Raw genomic sequence first — 20,227 nt, forward strand, 5'->3', positions numbered from 1 at the left:
CACAAAAGAAGTGGCCTTCTCGCAGCAGCACAGCCAATCAAAAGGGAGGAAGAGCTCGGTCTCTTGTGCTTGTTTTAAGAATGTGGTATTTTCTGTCTTTGAGGTAGTGAAAGATGGTCCATGCAGTAATTTTAATCGTCCTTACAATCTCCTGCAAGCCTGTTTTTTTTTCTTCTGCGTACTTGATAAGGAAATAACGAATCAGACTGAAGTGCCTCCTTGTTAGCATGATCTCCCAGACAATGCCCACACAGACATCAGCACTTTGTTTATTCTCTGACTGTCAGGCTCTGGTTGTTTCACCGGGGAACGCGTCAACACAAACACACATAGACTCACACCAGTTTGCTGGAAGTGGAGGGAAGGAGGAGGGAGGAAGGACGCAGGAAGGAGGGAGATGATGAATGAGGGAGTTTTCTTTCTTATTGTGATGTACAGCAAAGTGCTGAGTGCATGTGAAAGCCAAACCCACTGTGTCCTTCAAGTCCCAATAAACTCTGTGCTATAGTTTGAGTACTCCACAGTTTGTCTGTCTCTTTTTCCCATGTGACCACAGAACATTTCAACCTTCATAGGCGAATAAATCTTATTGATCAGAGATAGTATGTTCCTACTCATCATTTTATTGTAGTTCCTCGTGTACAAGGAGCAGCAGACAGCAAAGCTTTTATCTTTATAGGAATACATTACTGCTGTAATGCAGTTTGCAGTGGTGTTGTCATCCTTTAATGGCCTTTTAACATTTCTTAAACATATTATTTAATTTCCTTCATAATGAGACCATTAGGTCATAGACCCCATAGATTATCATTGTTATTGTTATTATTAGTTGTGGAAGTATTACACAACCACTCCACTGTCACCATAACATGATCTCCTACTGGCAAACATAAGTGTACTTTGAATCAGTTAACATTTTTTAAGTCTTTCATGTCCATATGAAAGACATACACACTATACAGTGAAAGAATTGATGGTGGCTGTAATCATTCCTCTGCAGCACTGTGTAGGGATTCAGTGGTATTTTACATGATGAACAGTGTTCTGTGGAAAATACTCATTGGGTTGTATAATCAGCTGAAACCTCATATTTTTTTCAGTTAAAGGGATAGTTCTACATTTTGGCAAATTGGCCCAACATTGGCCTCAGCGGAGCAGAGCCACGAGCTGCCCAGAGCTACGCTACGGAGGCTAATGGGATGTCTTGGTTTCCCTCATCAAACTCATCAAATACACAATCCAACAACTAAACTCCAAAACGCTCTTATGGACAAGTTGTGACCTGCACATTCACCACACTATGAGATAATAACGTAACAGTCACAACTCCACGAGAGGTTTTTTTTTAGAGGTCTTTATTTTCACTGCAAATTAAAATACAATGAAATTTTGGAGTTGTTGGATTGTGTAGCCTATTTGATGAGGGAAACCAAGAAATCCCATTAGCCTCCGTAGCGTAGCTCTGAGCAGCTCGCGGCTCTGCTCCGCCGTTCTAAAAATAGCTTGCACTGACAATTAAAGGTAACGAAGCTACTCCTAAAACTATAGGGGTTATGACAATGGAACAATTTGCCAAAAATGTTGAACTATCCCTTTAAAGTTGTAAACATACAGTGCTTCTTTCTATCACTTTAATTGCCATTTGTTTTCAGTTATTAACAACAGCAGGAACAAATACTGCAATAAAAAGCTGGTAACCTTGCACATAGTGTCGTGGTTCAGACATACCTTTAAATTTGTTCATCCAGCCTATGATACTGTGAGTCACTCACTGGTAAATATATTGAGACAATTGTGAAAGTTGTAGTGTATGAGACACCTCTTTTGTAACTCCATGTCTTTGTGAAGGAATGCCGTCACTGCCTGACTCAGATGGAATTATGGGGAAAAACAGAGGTGCAGGGAAATACACAAACACAAATGTTTTTCCTAAGGCCTTTTCACTACAGAATAAATCTTTATTTAAATGCAGTAAATGCAAGTAAAAGAAGTACCCAACAAAGCTACACATCACCAATCTAACATGACCATAACAAATATTAGCCTACCATTTATGACAAAGTAATGATTGTCAGGACATGCTCACATAACCTTCTTTCTTCGGGCTCTTACCAGGATCCACATTACAGTTTGCACCAGGACTGAGGCTCATTAAAACATAATGCTGTCACATACTGAGCCAATAGATACATGTGACCCACTTTTGCTCCTGATTCTTTGTCTCAGAAAAAAAGAGCGTTACACTACAAGAGACATAGCTGAGTAACGGGGCAGATAGCACTAGGTCTGTGTGTTCTCATATTATATGAGAGACCTCACCCTGTAGAAGGCCAAAGGGACTGATGGATAGTCATGCCATCCAGCCAGAGGGATGCGGGGTTGCAGGTTAAGGTGACTCACTTTTTCTTTGCAATTTGTTAATCTGTTCTTGTTTTTTCTGTGCCCATTCCTGTTCTCTAATCAGATAGCCTGCTACTCTGTTGACAGGTTTCTATTCCTGCAGTCATGTGCTCTGTTGACTCTTACAGCGTGTGTGACGTGCAGCTTGCTGAGACAATATTGCTGTTAGATAGTTTAGATTTTGCTTAGGTGGAGTGAGTAAGGTTGTCAAAACACTTGCACAGCTTGATAAAACATGTTTGTTACAGATCACGCTGTGTCACTTGACGATTAAGCAAGCCTGCCGGATGAACTTCCAGAGGGTGATTCAGCCTTCACTGACAAAGAGGCTGAAGCAGATTCATGTAGCCGATGTTTGGATGTTGGCATTATGAAATTTGATGCGTTTGACGAGTCTAACCACCATGGAAAAACTGACAGGGCTGCTTCTGAGAAATGTTAAACTCTGACTGAGAAGTACTATTTAACCTTTATTCCTCCGGGGTTTAGTAACGGAGCATATTGTTGCAATGCTGCATTTTATATGTTAGAAAACATAAGCAGCTGCCACATTATGCAACATAAAAAGTTATGTTGATGTTGATGTTGATGTTTTAGGAGGGGTCTTAGCTCAAAAATTGCAGATTCACTTCTCCAAAGGGAGGTTGGTTATCAACACTCACATCAGGCAATATCTTACAGTCATGTAACCGCTGGCTACTTTTTGTTTCTCATCTTTGTAATTTACAGAACTAAAATGTTGAATTAAACTGGCTTTACCTGCTCAGCATTTGGGGTTCCCCACATTTTATTGCTGTTTTCTATTTGGAACAATATAATGATGATAAAAATCAATAAATTACCCAATTTTATTTATTTTTCTTCTCATCTTATTAACACCCAACTATATTAAATACACATGGTCTCATATAAAATATGTCACAACCGGGAACAGTGTGTTAGTGCGCATTGTAATGTGACCTATTTGGGGTCATTTAGACTCCCTGTTACCTGAACTGACCTAAACTATTGTTCAAAAGACAAAAGAAAAATCCAAAATGACTGAAAGTAATGTGAACTCGGATCACTGATACAGAGTGTATTGTCACACAATTGAGTCATATAACACAAGTCATGCATTTATCTTTGTATCTGACTTTAAAACCATATTAAAAACCTTCTTGGTAGAGACCTTTCTTAAAGTTAGTTAGTATCAAGGTGATAAAACAATGGTGACTTTTTATGTCTTTTAAAATGCTGTAGCGAGCCCAGAGTCTTCTTGACCCCAGGCTGAACATTATGATTACGTAATGACTGGTCATTTCCACTCAGTGATAATGACAATTGAGATGCATACCAAGATATCAATCATTATGGGGAAGAAACAAGCCAAAATGGGTGGAATTTTTTTGCCCTTAAATTCCACAGTGAGTGTTTAGGCTGTAATGGACCATGAAGGGATGAATGAGTCACTCAGGGTCTCTGCCTCTGACCTCTGCTTTGGACTCTCATCACTGAGGAGAGGCTGTCTCTCCTCTGTCGCCCACTGTTATGAGAATGTGTGTGTGTGTCTGTCTGTGGGCCTGCATGGGCACTGGATGTTATCTAACACAGTGTTTATGAGAGTCTGAGACAGGCTCGTCGTGTCCGTGAGGCAACCTTGGTGACATGGCCATTGGTACAGTGAGGTGATGAGTGTGTTTATCTACGTGGTGATAGCACGGCGGCCTTGTGAGCAGCGGTCTTATATATTCAGACAATCTCAAACTGCTACAGACAGAAATCCAGAAATCCCTCTCTGCAGCACTCTCAGCCAGATTTTGAATCTTTGTGATCTACTTTAATAGTTTTCAGCTTTCTTAAATCTCCTGAAAAAGAAAATGCTGCCTGCAACCTTCAAACTGTGCGCTGGCATCTCCTACCGGCACATGAGAAACATGACAGGTGAGTGAGAGAATCCACTTTGGCAAATGTTCATCAGTGTTATTTTTGAATTATCCTTAAAAAATGCACATTTTCTTCATGGAGTTCTGAATGGGGCTAGGGGATGAGACTGGCTGAATGAATGGATAAAGACAGAATAAAGCCATATGCTCTCTCATGATTTTCTTCTCTTGTGAGATCCTCTCTTTTATGCTGCATGCATAATCGGTGGATTTAATATATTGCTTCTTCAGGTAACTTTAGATAGTAGTAACTGCAGTAACTTATTTTTGTCTGTGTCTTCCAGGGTTGAGGAAGAATGCCATGGTGGCCATTCACAGTGAGCTGAACAGACTGGCAGGTCCAGGACCCAGTAACTGGATCAGCCAAGTTCGCAGACGAAGTTCCCTTCTCAGTGAGTTGTCACACATTACTTGTGATAGTACACTGCAAGATGTCTAGTAGTAGTATTTTTTTAAAGACATGACTCTGCCTTCAGGTTCTCGCATTAAAGAGGAGGAGGGATACAACGAGGAGGAGACTTCTTATGTCAAGCAAGGTGAAGATGCACTGCAGAAGGCCATCGGCATCCTCGGCGAGCAGGACGGCTGGACCATTGAAACTGTAGCTGTGAGTACAAAGCACTCACAGTAACAGTTCACTAAAGTATTGGGTTATTTCAAACCATATGGCTGTTATTACACTGGTAATGCGCTGTCACATGGTTTAATGTTTGAGTGGGAAGCCACAGAACTGTATAACTACTGTATTTGTATTTTGAAAAGGATATTTAAATACTTCCTGTGCTTGTTTACACCATCCAGGCAAACGGAGACAAAGTCCTGAGTAAGGTGTTGCCTGACATCGGGAAGGTGTTCAAGCTGGAGGTGATGCTGGAGCAACATCCTGACAGTCTCTATGAAGAGTTGGTGGGGAACATGGAGCAAATGGGCGAGTGGAACCCAAATGTCAAAAAGGTCAAGGTACGATAGTTGCAGCACCAAGAGTTTTAAAAGTGAATGTGCATGACTTTTTCTTTTCTTTTCTTTCTTTCTTTCTTTTTCTAATTTTTAAATCTCAACAAATAGTGTATATCCAGGGCTATTTTCATAGGCTAATTTCACAATGGGACTCCACAGATCCTTCAAAAGATCGGCCAGGACACAATGGTGACCCATGAGGTTTCTGCAGAGACACCCGGCAACGTGGTGGGGCCGAGGGACTTTGTCAGTGTCCGCTGCGCTAAACGCAGAGGCTCCACCTGCTTCCTGGCCGGAATGTCCACCCAGCATCCAAACATGCCTGAACAGAGGGGGGTAGTCAGGTGAGTCAAGGGTGGCCGAAAGTCATTTACTTTATGTGATATGGGCAAGTCAATGTTTCTGTAAGATATTCTGTAAAAAAAAAAAAAAGAATGGTTAAAGAGCAATGTAGCTATTAGTGAGCAGTGACAGGCAGATATCATGCACCTCATGCTGTTTAAAGTGAAACTGTACACTGATCTTTCTATTCTTTAGGGCGGAGAATGGGCCCACCTGCATAGTTATGAAGCCATGTGCTGAAGACCCAAATAAGACCAAGTTCACGTGGTTACTAAGTATAGATCTAAAGGTACATGTCTGTCACGTCTGAGTTTATTTTCCACTGTGATTTGCACTGAAATGTATTCTGGAGCATAAAATTGTGTTAAAAAATAATAATAATGCACCTATATATTAAGTGATCCAATCTTGTCTTTTGTCCTTGTCATACACAGGGCTGGATCCCCAAGACAATCATAAACAAAGTGCTCTCTCAGACGCAGATGGACTTCGCCAACCACCTCAGGCAAAGGATGGATAATAATGTTTCTATGGAGATGGCTCATGCCTGCTGACACAAGATGCCTCTTGAGCTTTGGCACAGTGCACTCAACAGTGGCAGAAGAGCAACCCCTGCTCATTAAAAAAACATATAAATCTGCTTGTAACTGCTAAAAAATATTTAAAAAATCCAAAGTATTAAGGAGATCTGATGAAGATGATGTTTGTGTGCCATCTTAGGAAAATCTGAGCGCAAATGTAGGTTTCATTTGTGTTTTTCTTCAAGTACAAGTTCAAGTTTAACTTTATTATCCTCGAAGAAGAAATTCACGTTAAACTTGAACTTGGACTTGAAGAAAAACACAAATGATTTTGAAATTGAACTTGTGTTTTTCTTGCCCCTGTGAACAGAAACCCCGTTGTGAGACTTTGCATAGCCGACACCAATCTTACACATTGTGTGCCTTGATTGTTTCTGACACATTCATCCACATCACTCCATTCCACCTTGCCAGAAACACTCAGCTAGTGTGAGCCATAAACATGTAACACAAATGGCACATTGTTTCCCTCTGATAACACCCCATTTATTGTCCCCTCCCTGTGCTGTAAAATTGAAATTTCATTTCAGTGTTTTATTTATTGTTATTGCACAGATGTGTTACTTTACAGTGACTTCCAAGTGAATAAAAGATTGCAATATCATTGATATTTATGTTTACATTATGCTGTTGAAAAAGAAAGGAGTGCTTTGGAGCTGCCTTATACTGATGCATAACAATTTATAAAACGTATAGTAAAATATTTTAGTGCCTGCTTGACTGCAGAGATAAAGACTAAAAACACAGTTTGCATGTGTAACGGATATACCGATAGAAACACAATGCAGAGGGCCAGATATGACATCGGCTACACATGCTTACTTTGAAAATAAAAGCAATTCTATCCCTGTAGGAAAAAAATGACACACAAAAGCAAAACATAAATCTGAACAGAAAACAGAAAACTCAACTTGGAAACTACAAAGCAGTTGCACAATGATTCCACTTCAACGGGGAGATGGATTAATCTGAAGGTCCTTTTTTAAACTATGAAAAATGTAGTTCATAAAGAAAAATGTCTTTTTGTTGCTTCATGGGTTTTCAGACTGACAGTCTGCCAGGATGAGCAGGTGTTTGGCCATTCAGATGTGTGAGGAGTCCAGCAGTGAGCAGTCCGGTGTGAGCCAGCAGCACATTCCCTGAGATCAAGTAACAGCGGATCTCATCCCAAACAGGAAATCTGTCCTCCATTATTGCCAGTTGTGTAACATTTTTCCTATTTTGTTAAGCCTTAATTGATCCAAAATGTTTTGTAACAGCTTGGATGCAGTGCAGACTTCAGGGGCCAAGATTAGTTAAGCCGACGAGTTGAGGACTCGCTCTCTGTCTCACATGATTTAGTTGGCCGCAAGATTTTCACCAGCACTATTTTAGATTAATGTTGCCCAATTATGTCATACCTAAAGCCTGAAGGACATTTCTGAGGTGAAATGGGAAGTTATGGCTGGCTGTAACCTGTGAACTGTGGTAGCTGTGTTTTTTTTTTTTTAAACTTTCCCCCACTAGACTCTTTGGGAGAGAGAAATTCCCAGTTTGGGTTGAGCATGACTGCAGTGTGTGTTAAAAAACAACAACACAAACTTCAGCAAAATAGTTTCAAGTGCTGGCGTGTAATGCAAAACAAACATTTCTTCCTTGAAAGAACACCCTAATAATTGACATCTGCTTGAAATCCCTCAAAATCTGAGCATAAGCAGATGCGAGGAAGGTTGTTGTAGCCACTCAGATACTATGTTGTTTCGTTGGGTAATGAGAGGAGAAACTCTGGGGTAGGAAGGGGAAGATTATCCAGAGCAGATAAGTCGACCAGGAAGACAAAACAAGCTATCTAGCAGCCGCATTCAGTCGCTGGCACTGATGACAACCTTGATTAAATCTCTGTTGTTGGTCTTTTTCTTAGTCTTCTGTTTCAAAGACAGCAGTTTACAGTATTTTATAGCAACGAAGAGTATCTGAGCTGATGGGAGTTGTAGACAGAAAAGGAGGTCGCCGGCTGCCTTCTCAACAATAGTCTGCAATTCGAGGAGAGAGAGGTAGAGTGAGCAAGAGCAATGACGTAATGAAGTTGGAGTCCGACAGGAAACCACAATTCCCAAGATGCACTTGAAATTACCGTGGCCACTGGACGGGGGAAGGGAAGCTGAGATTGGAGGGAGAAACAATCATAAACTGAGGTACTTTTAAAATGCTCCATAACACATAATATACTCGGACAGGCAGCAGCATGTAATGTTTTGTAGCGTGTTTGATATACCTTAAAGACAAAAGCAGGTTTATCCGTGTGTTGCTGTCGTATTTGTGGACAGACTCCATCCCCGTTACAGTTCAATAGAGGCTAGCCCCGTTAGTTAGCCTGACAGCTGGCTTTTCTCCTGCTAGCCAGCTCTCAGCTTCCTAACTGCACTTTAAATTCAAGACATTGACCTTTTCAGCTGCGTGTTGCACATTTAGGTCAGCTTGCACGCAGTGTGTATGCGGGCGTTGCACTGTCGGTTTGAGACGAAGCTGTAGCTGCGTCTTTGTGCCTGCGGGGCTGCTGCTATGTGACATACTGCTAGCTCGTCGGCTGCTACAGACACTACAGTGAGCTAGCTGACGGTATGAGTTAGTCCGCTGCTGTAGCTGTCAGAGCGGCGCTGCTACAGAGACTGTCAGCCCGCAAAGACAACACACTGTCCGCCACTGCAGCCATTTCTGCTCTGCATCGGCTACTTTCAACTCTGCTGCAGCGGACTCTTCTTTTGTTTTTTGTTTTTTGCATTTTACTTGAAGTAAATGTAGCAGTGTTGTATCAATACTGTTTAACAAGTAGAAGTCCTGCATTGAAAATGTCGCGTTCATGACAGCGCCAGTGCTGTGCACGTTACTTTTAAAATAATTAGTTATAGTTACCGATTACCTTCCCCAACCAGTAACTGGGTTAGTAACTGAATTACTACATTATAAAAGTATCCGATTACCAGGGAAAGTAACCGTTACGTTACTTAAAAAAAAGCTTAAATAGGCTATGTCAAATTTAAGTTGGACTCGTCCCCCTAACTCCCCTAACCCTCCTAACCACAATACGTCTATCTGGAACTAACAAACTCAAAGTAGGGACTTCTAGAGTCAAGTAACGGCGCATTTTATTGTCAGTAACGGTAACGGCGTTATAAAGTGAGAAACAGTAACTTTTTTTGATCGCTCTGCGCCGTTAGTAACACCGTTATTCCCATAACTGGGCAGCACCAAATTCAGAAACCGTTTATTCTAAATGTGTTGTATTGTTTTACTGTTGGAGCTGATTTTGACTATGTAACATACTGTTAAATATACATAAATGTTGCCATTAGCTCACTGTGGATTATGAATGTGAAATGAATATGACATAAAAATGAATAAGAGCTATACATTTGCATCATGGCTTCAACATGCAAATACCTTACATTTATCCAAGATAAACACTACTTGGATATATGCCCTTCTTTACTTTTACACCACAGAGCTTAGGTTGTTCTGCCATTAAGTAAAATATAAAAACAATATTACAAGGGACAACATATTGAAGCCATTCATCTTATAGACCTTTTCACAGCAGATGTTTTTGTCGGAAAACCGTAGGTGTAACTGGTGACATAATAACTGATACTGTGCATGCTGGCACAGTGGCATGACTTAGTTGATGTAACAGAGCCATAGTAACACAAATAGCTTTTCCTTTTCCCGCTTTGACAAGTGAGCATGGACTATAGATGGCTATTTGGAGATAATGCTTGTATTTTACTCTGTGTTTTATGTACACCAAGTAGGCTAGGTAGGTGATATCTGATGTGTGTGTTGCTCATTAAACAGATATGAGTAACTTTGTATAGTTAATAATTCTTTGTGTTCTACCTTTCAGATACTGTGTACTTATGACAGCCCCTCCTCACGAATCTGGCCATACAGGAAGTCTATCCATGATCCACCTCTCACTGTCCACCTGCAGCTCTGGATGTGTGCTGCTGTGTCAGATGAAGCTGAAGACATAACACAGCTTTGGTGCAAGACATTTGAACTGCACATGTACTGGCACTTCTAGGTGCATACTAGATTTGTCTTGAGTGCCAAAGTAATGAAGTGTCTTGGACAGGGAGAACCCAGCCCTGAAAAGCAATGTCATCATCCATCTTCAGTGTACCTCTGATGGGGCTGAGGAGTGAACCCACCGGCAGAGCAGATCTGTGGAGGAGAGGGAGGAGGCCAGTTTCCAGGAAACTTGTGTATTGATGGATAACCATTTCCTTTGGTCAGCTCTTGTAGACAGATACCTGCACATTCCTCTCTGTGTACACTTTCATGGTTAGACTTTGGAGTAGCCAATAAAACCAGGCTCCCATCAAAACCACACAATCATCACTATTGCACAGAAACAGGAAATATGATGTGCACAACATGGATTTTACATTGCCAGTGACACTTTTGTGAAATCATACTGAAGACTGTGGACGTTGAGTACTCTATGCGTATGAAGAGATAATGAGAAAGTCTTAGATACTTGCAGTCGCTACAAATGTGCACTACAGAAACCATGGTGGTCCTTGCATCAACTCGTCAGCCCAGCTCAGTCCAAGACTTCAGAAGTCTGTAGAGGCCAGGATCAGGAACACGCTCGCCAGCCAACACACTCATATGCAATGGAAGAAGACATTGATGTCACATCCCACACTGAGGTAACATTATTTCACCTTTGATCCAGGAGGTTTAACAGTTTAATCTCATTCCTGTGTTTGGGTTTACACCAGTGTTAACACAATTAAAACAGAACGACAACACCTGCTGTGTTGGTCAACAAAACGGAAGTGGGTGCTAGCTGACCACCGTCGCCATATTGATATAGTCGCCCTCAGGGATAAATGTTCCCTTCCTGCTCTCTTGTTTAATGTTAAACAATTTAGAGCTCATTTGTTTAAGCAGTTCTGTCACATGTGTTTAACTTAAGGCCTAAAGTCAATCGTTCTCTCTCTGCTTTAGCTGTAATCTCTGGTCTGGCTTGGCATGTTTCCATGGCGGCAGCTGACAGAGCATTTCCTTATCCACAGCTTTGTTTTCTAGCCGTAACATTAACTCCTGCACCCTGGCCTCTATCCTTGTGTATTGCTGCTTTTGTAAACAGTTGGACAAGTATGCTTTTCTGAGTGCAACCTTACAGGGCAGAGGAAGTTTTCTTCAAAGGGAGTGCACCCTTAAATTACCTAATTCTCAATGTGTACATCTACCAGTGCAGCAACATCCTAATAAGGCAGAAGAAGTGAACTTATGAGATTTAATTTTGGCCTGTTGTACTTAATATAATATTTTTGTTTAACAAATGTTCTCATGGATGCCAAGATTAAAATGAATAATATTAAAATATAAAATGTTGGTGATAATTGTTTAGCTGTCTTAAATTGAGTGAAAGATGCACTATTTCTACATGATGTTACATGTCTGACGCAACTGCTCTGTGTGACTGCCCTTCTGTCAGGGTCTGAATGGTTTGTCCCACGAATGTAAACCATTAGAGGAGATCACCAATGGACACTCCAATCATAAGCCTGTAAGTACAACAATAACAACAAGAAACTTCTCATTGATCCATTGCCATTTGTTTTTCTTATAAACTTTCCTTTCTTCACAGGTCATGAATGGACTGATTATTGGTCATAATGTTAAAGACCACACCAACGGCAGCGCACCACTCAGATCCCTGCCGGTAATTACATTCCATTCATAGTATCTCACTTCAACCCACAGGACCGTCCTTTCATGTTAGCTAATCCATTCTTTGTTACTGTCCAGATTTCAGCACTGAAGCAGAATGGTCTTCTGCAGACCCTGGCAGCTGGAGGGGACCAGCCTAAGCCTACAGGTAACACACACAGTCACACAGCCTCTCTTTTGTCTCACATCTTCTTCCCACAGGAATTTGTTAGTGTATCCTAGATACCAGGCGGCTGTTGCACGTAGACCCTCCCTCAGGAGTGAAGGTTGTCTGTGTGGAGGAAGCGCAGAGTGCATGCATTGCACTCTGGATGATGCAGGAAGGATTTATGACATGAGAGAACTGGATGGGTGTTGGCTGTTACACCATATCTCATTGGCTGAGGAGAGCTTGAGTACTACAGCCACTGAAATTTGTGTGTGGAAAGTGTGTGAAACTGTGTTTATTGAGTGTATTAGTTTGTTTTCAATACCCAACTTTGTGATTCTCTCAACAGAGGAAAATGTGGAGTTGGAAAAGGCAAGGCAGGAGTGGGAGGCTCTGGACAATGTCCAACCAGGTCGGATACATCATGCCGTTTCACCTATTTGCTTTAAGATGAAGATGACCTCTTTTTTTTTGTTTTGAAAGAATAATGTTTTATGTGATATCTCACAGCTCTCACTGAGGATTCAACCCCGACCCCACTCATCTCCTTCAATGAAGCCCTGCAGTACTTCCAGACCACAGACCTCGGGGACTTGCTAGTAAGAAATGCTACATACACACACACAATTCTCAGATAAAACTGTTTTTTAAATAGTAGACTAGTCTCAAATAGTTGCACTGAATGCGGTCTATCTGCATTACAATGGCTCATACACTCATTTCAACACAGTTATTTCTGTCAGTGAAACAACATTGTCATGTAAAACCTTCCCAGGTGGCAAGATGGAAAGGGAACTTTTATTGTGAAACAAACAGGGGAAGTGGAGTTTGCAAAACAGCAGACACCAGGAAATTAGCAAATGTACAGGAAAGAAGAGAAAATCAGAACTTACAGAAATCTGTCTCAAGTTAAGATCTGGTGAGTGAGGTAAATCTAAACAATCTCAAGTGGTATCGTATGTGGAGAGAAAAATGTGTAAACACAAAAACGTTTTTGTGGATGAATTGTATTGAAAGCAAACTATAGCTAACTAAAGTTAACTACAATTTAAAAACGGTATTGTATTTTTGCCATCTTTTCCATCTGTAGAAGAACATCCAGCCAACCATTCGCAGAACAGGTCTGGCCGCTATCACACACTTCCTCTTTGGACCTCCACGACTGCACCGAGAACTCTTGGAGGAAAGGGATCTGGTTTTTGCCATCGCACAGTGTGAGTGTGTGTTTGAGTGGCCTGTTTGTGTAATCATCCTAACAGGTGTAAAACTTGTGTGTTTAATAAAAAACACAGATTTTCACTTTTCCATACCTGCTACGTGTATTTTCTATAGGCCATGTGGACAACAGCCAAACAGTCCATATGCGTGTCCTGCAGACCATTTACAAGAGGTTGATTGGCAGCAGGCTGGATTGTCCTCGCTATGGGGCGCACTGGGAAAACATCGGCTTTCAGGGTAGGACACCTGTATATCCCTTTACCAAAATACAGAGTTTCAGGTGTGTAGGTGTTCATTCAAGATTCAACTTCATAGTAAACAACTGGTCTTGTACCTGTTAATAAACGTGAAGGCTCATGTGTCTCTAAATAAATGTTATTTAATCAAGATAAATGGTTTTGAGGCATATGAGTTTTTTTAATAACGGTTCACTTCACACCAAACCATGACTATGTGCTGTATCATCTCTGTGTTGGTTTGTATTCTGCACTGTAGGTACAGACCCGGCCACTGACCTACGTGGCACTGGTTTCCTGGGACTGATGCATACTCTGTACTTTGTGATGGACCCAGAGACTCTGCCTTTGGCTAGAGACATCTATAAGCTATCACAGCACCCTACACAGGTACAAGGCAAAACGCCAGCTCTCAAAACCAATGAAAAAAATTTAACTATAATGAGTGGAGTATATGCAAAATTTATATTATACCATAAAATAATAAGAAGGAAGAACAGTAAGATTTCACTTGCCAAGATTTTTTTGTTAAACAAGTGGTCCCCAGGCTCCATAGTCAGCAAATAAATGCATGAATGTGCTTTATTTAATGTAGATGAACTCTAATTCTGTGTGTCATTTTGGAGAAATGATTCAGGAGTCAGATTTCAGTAACTCTACAGTGAGAGAGTGGAACTTCTCCCACTCCAGGCGTGCTGCTTTGTAGTTGACCCTGACCATCATCCTCTGTGCAGAGGGAACCAGAGGGCAAAAGAGAATTTCCCCTCAGGGATCAATAAAGTTGATGACAAGACATGCATGTTTCAGGACTTCTTCATGTGGCCTTTTTAAGTATCCCATGGGGACCTGAGCTTCCTTGTGTATTTCCTTTGGTTTAGAACTTTCCATTCAGTGTGATGTCAATCAACATGACCCGCATTGCTCTGCAAGTACTCAGAGAGGAAGCCTTGTCCAAGTGAGTCACTGCTGCTCATTTATTGTTTAAACACATCTTCTGGAGACTCTATGTGTTGTATGCTGTCTGTTTTTCACATGGCGTCTCTCTGTCACATCAGGGAGTGCAATCGTCGTCAGCAAGTGGTTGGTGTGCTGAATGAGTTCTACGTTGCCACGTATCTGCACCTGTACCAACTGTGGAAGACCCAACAGAAGACCATTGCCGATTCTGGTTTTGTACTAAAAGGTAAAGAATGGTGGTTAACATTTTCTATAACCATAAAACACTAAGAAATCACCTTGTTAATTAAGTTGAAATTATGTAATTCTGCAGCAGATGTATTGTACAGGGGAGAAGTGAACACCTAGCCTGGCTCTGTCAGATGCTGACAAAATATACCTGGAAAGAAAAGATAACTCTGCTGAAAGAAAAGAAACACCACCACCTGCCATTTTTACACTTATGTTTTTGCATAGATTAAACAGGCGAGGTATTAACATGGTAGTAAGAAACGTAAGGGGTGACGTAACCATAAGAGCCAGATTGGCTTTTCCCTCCCGTTTCCAGCCTTTGTGCTAAGCTAAGCTGACCAGCTGCTGGTTTTGTTTTCATATTAAGTAGATAGATATGTGAGTGGTATCAACCTTCTCATCCAACTCTTAGCAAGAAATTAAAGAAGTCAAATAAAATAAAAAACTGACGTGCATTCATATTATAGAAATGTACTTTCACACAGATTGTCATCTTAGCATGAGTTCCTCAGCTTCTGTGTTTTCTACCCCTATAGAAGTGGAGCTGTTTGCCAAAAAAAACCCCAAGCAGATGCTGCGCCGATTAGAGGTCTTCCTGAAAGAGAGGCGGGCAGGTGGAATCCCCCGTGGGACGTCGTCAGACCCTCAGGCCCAACAGCCTTCTCCCAGCCTGGGGGAGCGAGCGGCCAGAGTCGGGGCGGGACAGGGCAGCAAGGGAAAGGAGATGCACTTCACAGGAGTGTGTGATCTACCGCCAGACATGGAGGGAGAGGCCAGACTCATCTAAGCTAGACTCTGTGTGAGTGTGCGTGTGCGTGTGAGCAATCCTGCTTGTGAGTATATCTATTAGTGTATTTGCAAGTGGCTTACTCAGCTAGAAGAAGAACCCTACCAGACCCTGATCTAGGACCTCCTCTCTAGACCTTTTCAAACACTTCCACTCCTTCCATTGATGCTGGGGTGCTGCACTTTGATCAGATTATGCTTGGGGGTCTTTCAGAGTTATATTTGACTCTTTTTTTTATTTATTTTTTTTTTTGGAACAGAGAACATAGAGCAGTCAAATATAAAGAACAGATGCAGGTCAGAAACACAAGATGTCACAAAAACAACAAGAAAGTGAATGTTTGCACTTTTCTGTGGATTTAGTAGCCAAATCACTAGCTGCCAAATTCTTGTGGATAAACTCTACCTGCCTAGAAATCCAAAACATACACACTTGAATTGTGTTCCAAGGATCTCTCAGTCAGGTTGTGTTAGCATTGTAGAGAGGGGCAGAAAGCATGGAGCGGCTTTTTAAAAGGCTTGGCTATCCCTCTCACTCCAAGATACTACTCCCTCACATGAGTACGCTGACAGCCCGTAATGCAGCCGAAGGTCGGCATTGTTAGGCATTTTGTTAAGCGCTCTGTTAACTTAAGTAAGAGAGAAAGTGAACCAGTTACGAGCCCTTCTGTAGAGCAAACATTAGTCGGTTTTTTTCTCTCAGCATGAGTGGGGAGGAGCAGATAGAAAACCCAGAGAGGTTACAGAAGCTTTTGACGAGGGAGTAGAAATTGTACGCTGTTCTCAGAAATTTAACAGTAGACTATGGTCCTGTTCAGACCTGGTATTAACATCTGTCCTGAGTGATCCGATTGCAAGTGGTCAGCTCTAAGTACACGTGTGAACACATTGGAAAGCCGATCACTCAGACCACATTTGAAGGTGATATGGGTGCGTCCACATTGCTGTGTGAGTGCAAATGCAGCCTGGCCACACTGACGGACCCTGCTGATGTCCTCTGCCACCGTCTAATTAGTCCTGCCACAGTTTCTTTATGAACCAAAAATATTTTACAATTTTAAATGAATGAAACTTTATTGTCTATTTATAGTTAGAGCTATAGAGCCCCCCTCTCTCTGTCTCTCTTATGCACACACACACACACACACACACACAACGTCATCTAAAAACAACATACTTGTTTTTGCATATACCAGGACATGTGGAGATTAATTTAAAGCAGGTTTGAAAAGACACACTTTGAGCTGACAACTTGTGATCGGATCACTGAAGATGTTAATTCCAGGTCAGAGCCTGTGAGTGCAGCTCGCTATGAAGGTCTAATCACTTTGCATTCTTTGTCAGAGTGTGAATGAATCAAACATTATGTGAAAGATGTGAAAGATGTACAAGAATGGACCGTCAGTCCAGATGTGTGGAGGTATAGCCAGTTGTTGGTGTACTCTAGTAGTGTCTGTTGCCAGGGGTGTGATAGACTAGGTCCAGAGCCCCCACTTAATATGGGGGGAATATATTTTAAATAATTTAAAAAAATATATCTATGTTAGTCCTTTCTGAAGGGACGGCTGTCATAACTTCACAGTTATGTATAAAAGCACTTCAGAATCGTGTTGTTCAACTGATGGCTGAGTGACCATGAGGAGGATTTTCCACACTGTTGAATTCCACCTGAACATCTGAAAGTCCTCTGACTTTTCGAGTTGTCACGGTTAAAGCCAAGGAGACACTTCATAACAGAGTCTGGGTGCTTGGCTTGGTCCCGGCTAAAGTCAAAGGTCTGGTATGAGCTTTCTCTACATTCCGTTACAAAGCATGTGATTGTAATTTTTTTGACCAGTTAGAAATTTATTCCTCTGTGTGTGTGTGCGTGTGTGTGTGTGTGTGTGTGTGTGTGTGTATGAGTGAGTGCCTGGACATGTGAGCGTGTGAGCGTGTGTGCATGTGAGCGCGCATGTGTGTGTGCGTGCATGGAGAAGTGACTGAGCTGATATTGATGAAGGGTGCCTCTCTTAGGAGATGTATGGTACAGTATGCAATCCCAGCTCTTACTCAATGATAATCAAAACGATAGTGCTGTGTGACGATAGAAATCGTTCCTAACTTCAGGGTTTGTGTGCTTGTGTAAGTACGTGTGTGTGTTTGAGTGAGCGTGAGAGAGAGTGTGTGTGTGCGTGTGCGTGTGTGTGTGTATATGTGTGTTGTATGACAGGAACTGACTACAGATGGGGTGCTTTCCTCTGCACACAATAAGCCAGCTTTACTAAGTACTTGATCCATCAAGCTGCAAAGACAGTACTTTTGTCATTTTAAAAATGGTACATAACATTGCTGAAGATTTGTCTTAAAACAAAGAACACCTTCTTTGGTTTGCGTTTTTAAAAGCCAGATGTTGGCTCTGGACACAGCTGGTTTCAGCAGCTCTGTGGCCTGGAATGGGTAGAGCTCCTCAGCAAAGCTGGTTCCTGCTCTGTGCTCATGTGAAACCGTCTCCCATCGTCGTAGTCTCAATCTGTAGCATGTTCAGGTAGCACTAGTACTGTAGCATCTTATAGCCTCCTCCTCTTCGTAAAGCTTGTTGATGTCATGTCTCAGTTACAGTCTGTAGTGTCAATGAGTGCGCAAACTGTTACTACTATAGCACATCCATGTCATATTTCATAAAGCCTCCTTCAGTAGACACACATTACGGTGGTATGTTTCGCAGAGATTTGGGATAGGCTTGACATGTTATTGAGCTCAACCTTGTCTTCTAAGAAGGTGATGGTAAAAACGGTGCCTACATCCAGTGCAGCCATGTGGGGTAGAACGCTGGTTGGTCCTCGCCTCCTTTTTTTTGTTTTGTTTTTGTTTTAATTTGTTTGAGCCACCGTGCCACAGTAGACTTCCTCCATTCATCTAACGCAGTAAACAGAGTTGTTGTGACCCCTAAAACATGCAGGCCTAATAGATATATACACAAACAACACAGGCATGTAAATTTTCAATGTCGACATCTTCTCGATTTAATTGTTCTTTGACATCTCCGTTCTCCACAGTATAACTTCGAAAACGAGCTGATGTAGTTTTGCCAATTGTTTGCGAGTGTTTTGATTGATCGGAAATTTTTGCACTGTTGTAGATCTTTGAAAGTATGTGTGACGTATGCAAGAGGAAACAGGCCATCTTCAATAGCCATAATGTTCATTATCGCCCACCTCATTAAACAGGCTTCATAGAGTCAGATTCCCCTCCTTGCTCTTAAAAAAAAATTGCACCATGGATATGATCTTGCATTTAGTTTTATTAAAATTTAAACTGAGGAGCAGTACAGTGTATGTAAATCAGGAAGTTTGTATATAGAGAATTAATGATTGTAACTGTATGATTGTCTGTAGGGCATTATACTGAAACACATTGCTTACCTCAAGACTTGAGACAAATCTCTCCTTTCTCTCTCCTGATGTTTGTTTGGCCTCTCAGTCAGACACTATCTTTTTATGTTTCCTTGTACCTAGGCCTTCTCTCATACCAATTGGACATGTTATATATTGTATATTCATTACCTGAAGCACTACGTAATAACAAACTAACACAGAAGCTGGTCAATGTTATGTGTATTCTATTTAAAGACACATTTATAGACACTATATAGGCCCACACACGCTCTGATGCACATCTGCAGATCCTTTTTAAAACGACCTATAATTGGCTGATGTTTACCATGTTGAAATAAGCTGGTTTTCTTGTGGCTTCAGTGATAGTACAGTATACTTTTGCTGTGTTTAAGTGTTTGATGTCAGGAAAACACTCAGAAACAATCCTGTCTCCACAGCTACAGTCACAAACAAACCGTTCATTATATGATTGTAAAGATATAGGCTTGATTAGCAGTCATAATACTGTGTATGCTTTGACCTTGGTATATATTCAGTATCCAAACAAGGCCTGATTTATCCTCTCATATTACAAAAAGTTTTATTTTCAGCAGTTGTAATAGATCATATTCTTATGCGTTGATCATCATTTGGAATCTCCTCAGTTGTGAAACCAGAACCAAGAGAGAAAGATAACAAAAAATTTAAAAAACAGACAAACAAAACACGGGTTCTTGCGGGATGTCGTATGCTCTGAGAGGTGTGGTCTGAAGTTCTGCTTCCTACAGCAGCAGCTCGGCAAATACAATCACTTCTCAATATCCTGCGCTTTATATGAAGGTGTTTTACTGTTGCTGTCGTCGTCATGTCCCTCAGAGCATTTTATGACTGTACCTTGATTGTAGAAGCCCTATTTTATACTGAGAGTTATTTCAGAATACAGTATGTGCAGTTGTACAATAAATGTATTGTATGGAGAAAGCTAAATAAATGCTGTTTAAAAACTATACATTTCTCTGTGAAATCACTGAATCACCCGAAACTTTCTAATCAATAATTGTTCTGACATTTGCCATCTACCAGTATTCTTTACTACATATACACTTTTTCATAAGATACTGTTTGTCCTGGTATACAGTTAGTATACAGCAAGTCTATGTTTGTGACAGCTAACACAAAAATGAGAGTGCACCAATGGACGTGGGTAAAATAGTGACTGAATGTAATTGCAAGTCAATCTATACAAAGAGAGAACAAAATGATTTATTACTTATTTCTTCCACCACCCCCTACATTTTAATGTTCAAAATAAAAAATATATTTATAATTGAAACAAAAAAAAACATTTTGATAATATTTTGATCAACTACTT

At 41.1% G+C, this 20,227-nt stretch overlaps 2 protein-coding genes across 2 annotated transcripts; both read left to right on the forward strand.

Annotated features, from left to right (window-relative positions):
• Positions 1-2,251: 2,251 nt before the first annotated feature.
• On the forward strand, positions 2,252-6,178 carry star (steroidogenic acute regulatory protein; the record flags this gene model as incomplete). The annotated part of the gene is made up of 8 exons (XM_083978909.1): positions 2,252-2,391; positions 4,227-4,323; positions 4,610-4,717; positions 4,802-4,932; positions 5,127-5,285; positions 5,442-5,626; positions 5,820-5,913; positions 6,059-6,178. Exons 1-8 carry the CDS (start codon positions 2,353-2,355, stop codon positions 6,176-6,178), a joined length of 933 nt encoding a protein of 310 aa, XP_083835035.1. The 5' UTR covers positions 2,252-2,352.
• A 2,044-nt stretch (positions 6,179-8,222) lies between these two features.
• On the forward strand, positions 8,223-19,828 carry elmod3 (ELMO/CED-12 domain containing 3). The gene is made up of 13 exons (XM_083978903.1): positions 8,223-8,379; positions 10,086-10,896; positions 11,691-11,762; positions 11,844-11,918; positions 12,005-12,074; positions 12,424-12,486; positions 12,585-12,673; positions 13,165-13,288; positions 13,407-13,529; positions 13,788-13,918; positions 14,407-14,483; positions 14,584-14,711; positions 15,253-19,828. The coding sequence occupies exons 2-13, from the start codon at positions 10,861-10,863 to the stop codon at positions 15,501-15,503; spliced, it is 1,239 nt and encodes a 412-aa protein (XP_083835029.1). The 5' UTR covers positions 8,223-8,379; positions 10,086-10,860; the 3' UTR covers positions 15,504-19,828.
• Positions 19,829-20,227: the final 399 nt, after the last annotated feature.

This window comes from Trachurus trachurus (assembly GCF_905171665.1).
Source record: "Trachurus trachurus genome assembly, chromosome: 9".
NCBI classification, from domain to species: Eukaryota; Metazoa; Chordata; class Actinopteri; order Carangiformes; family Carangidae; genus Trachurus; species Trachurus trachurus.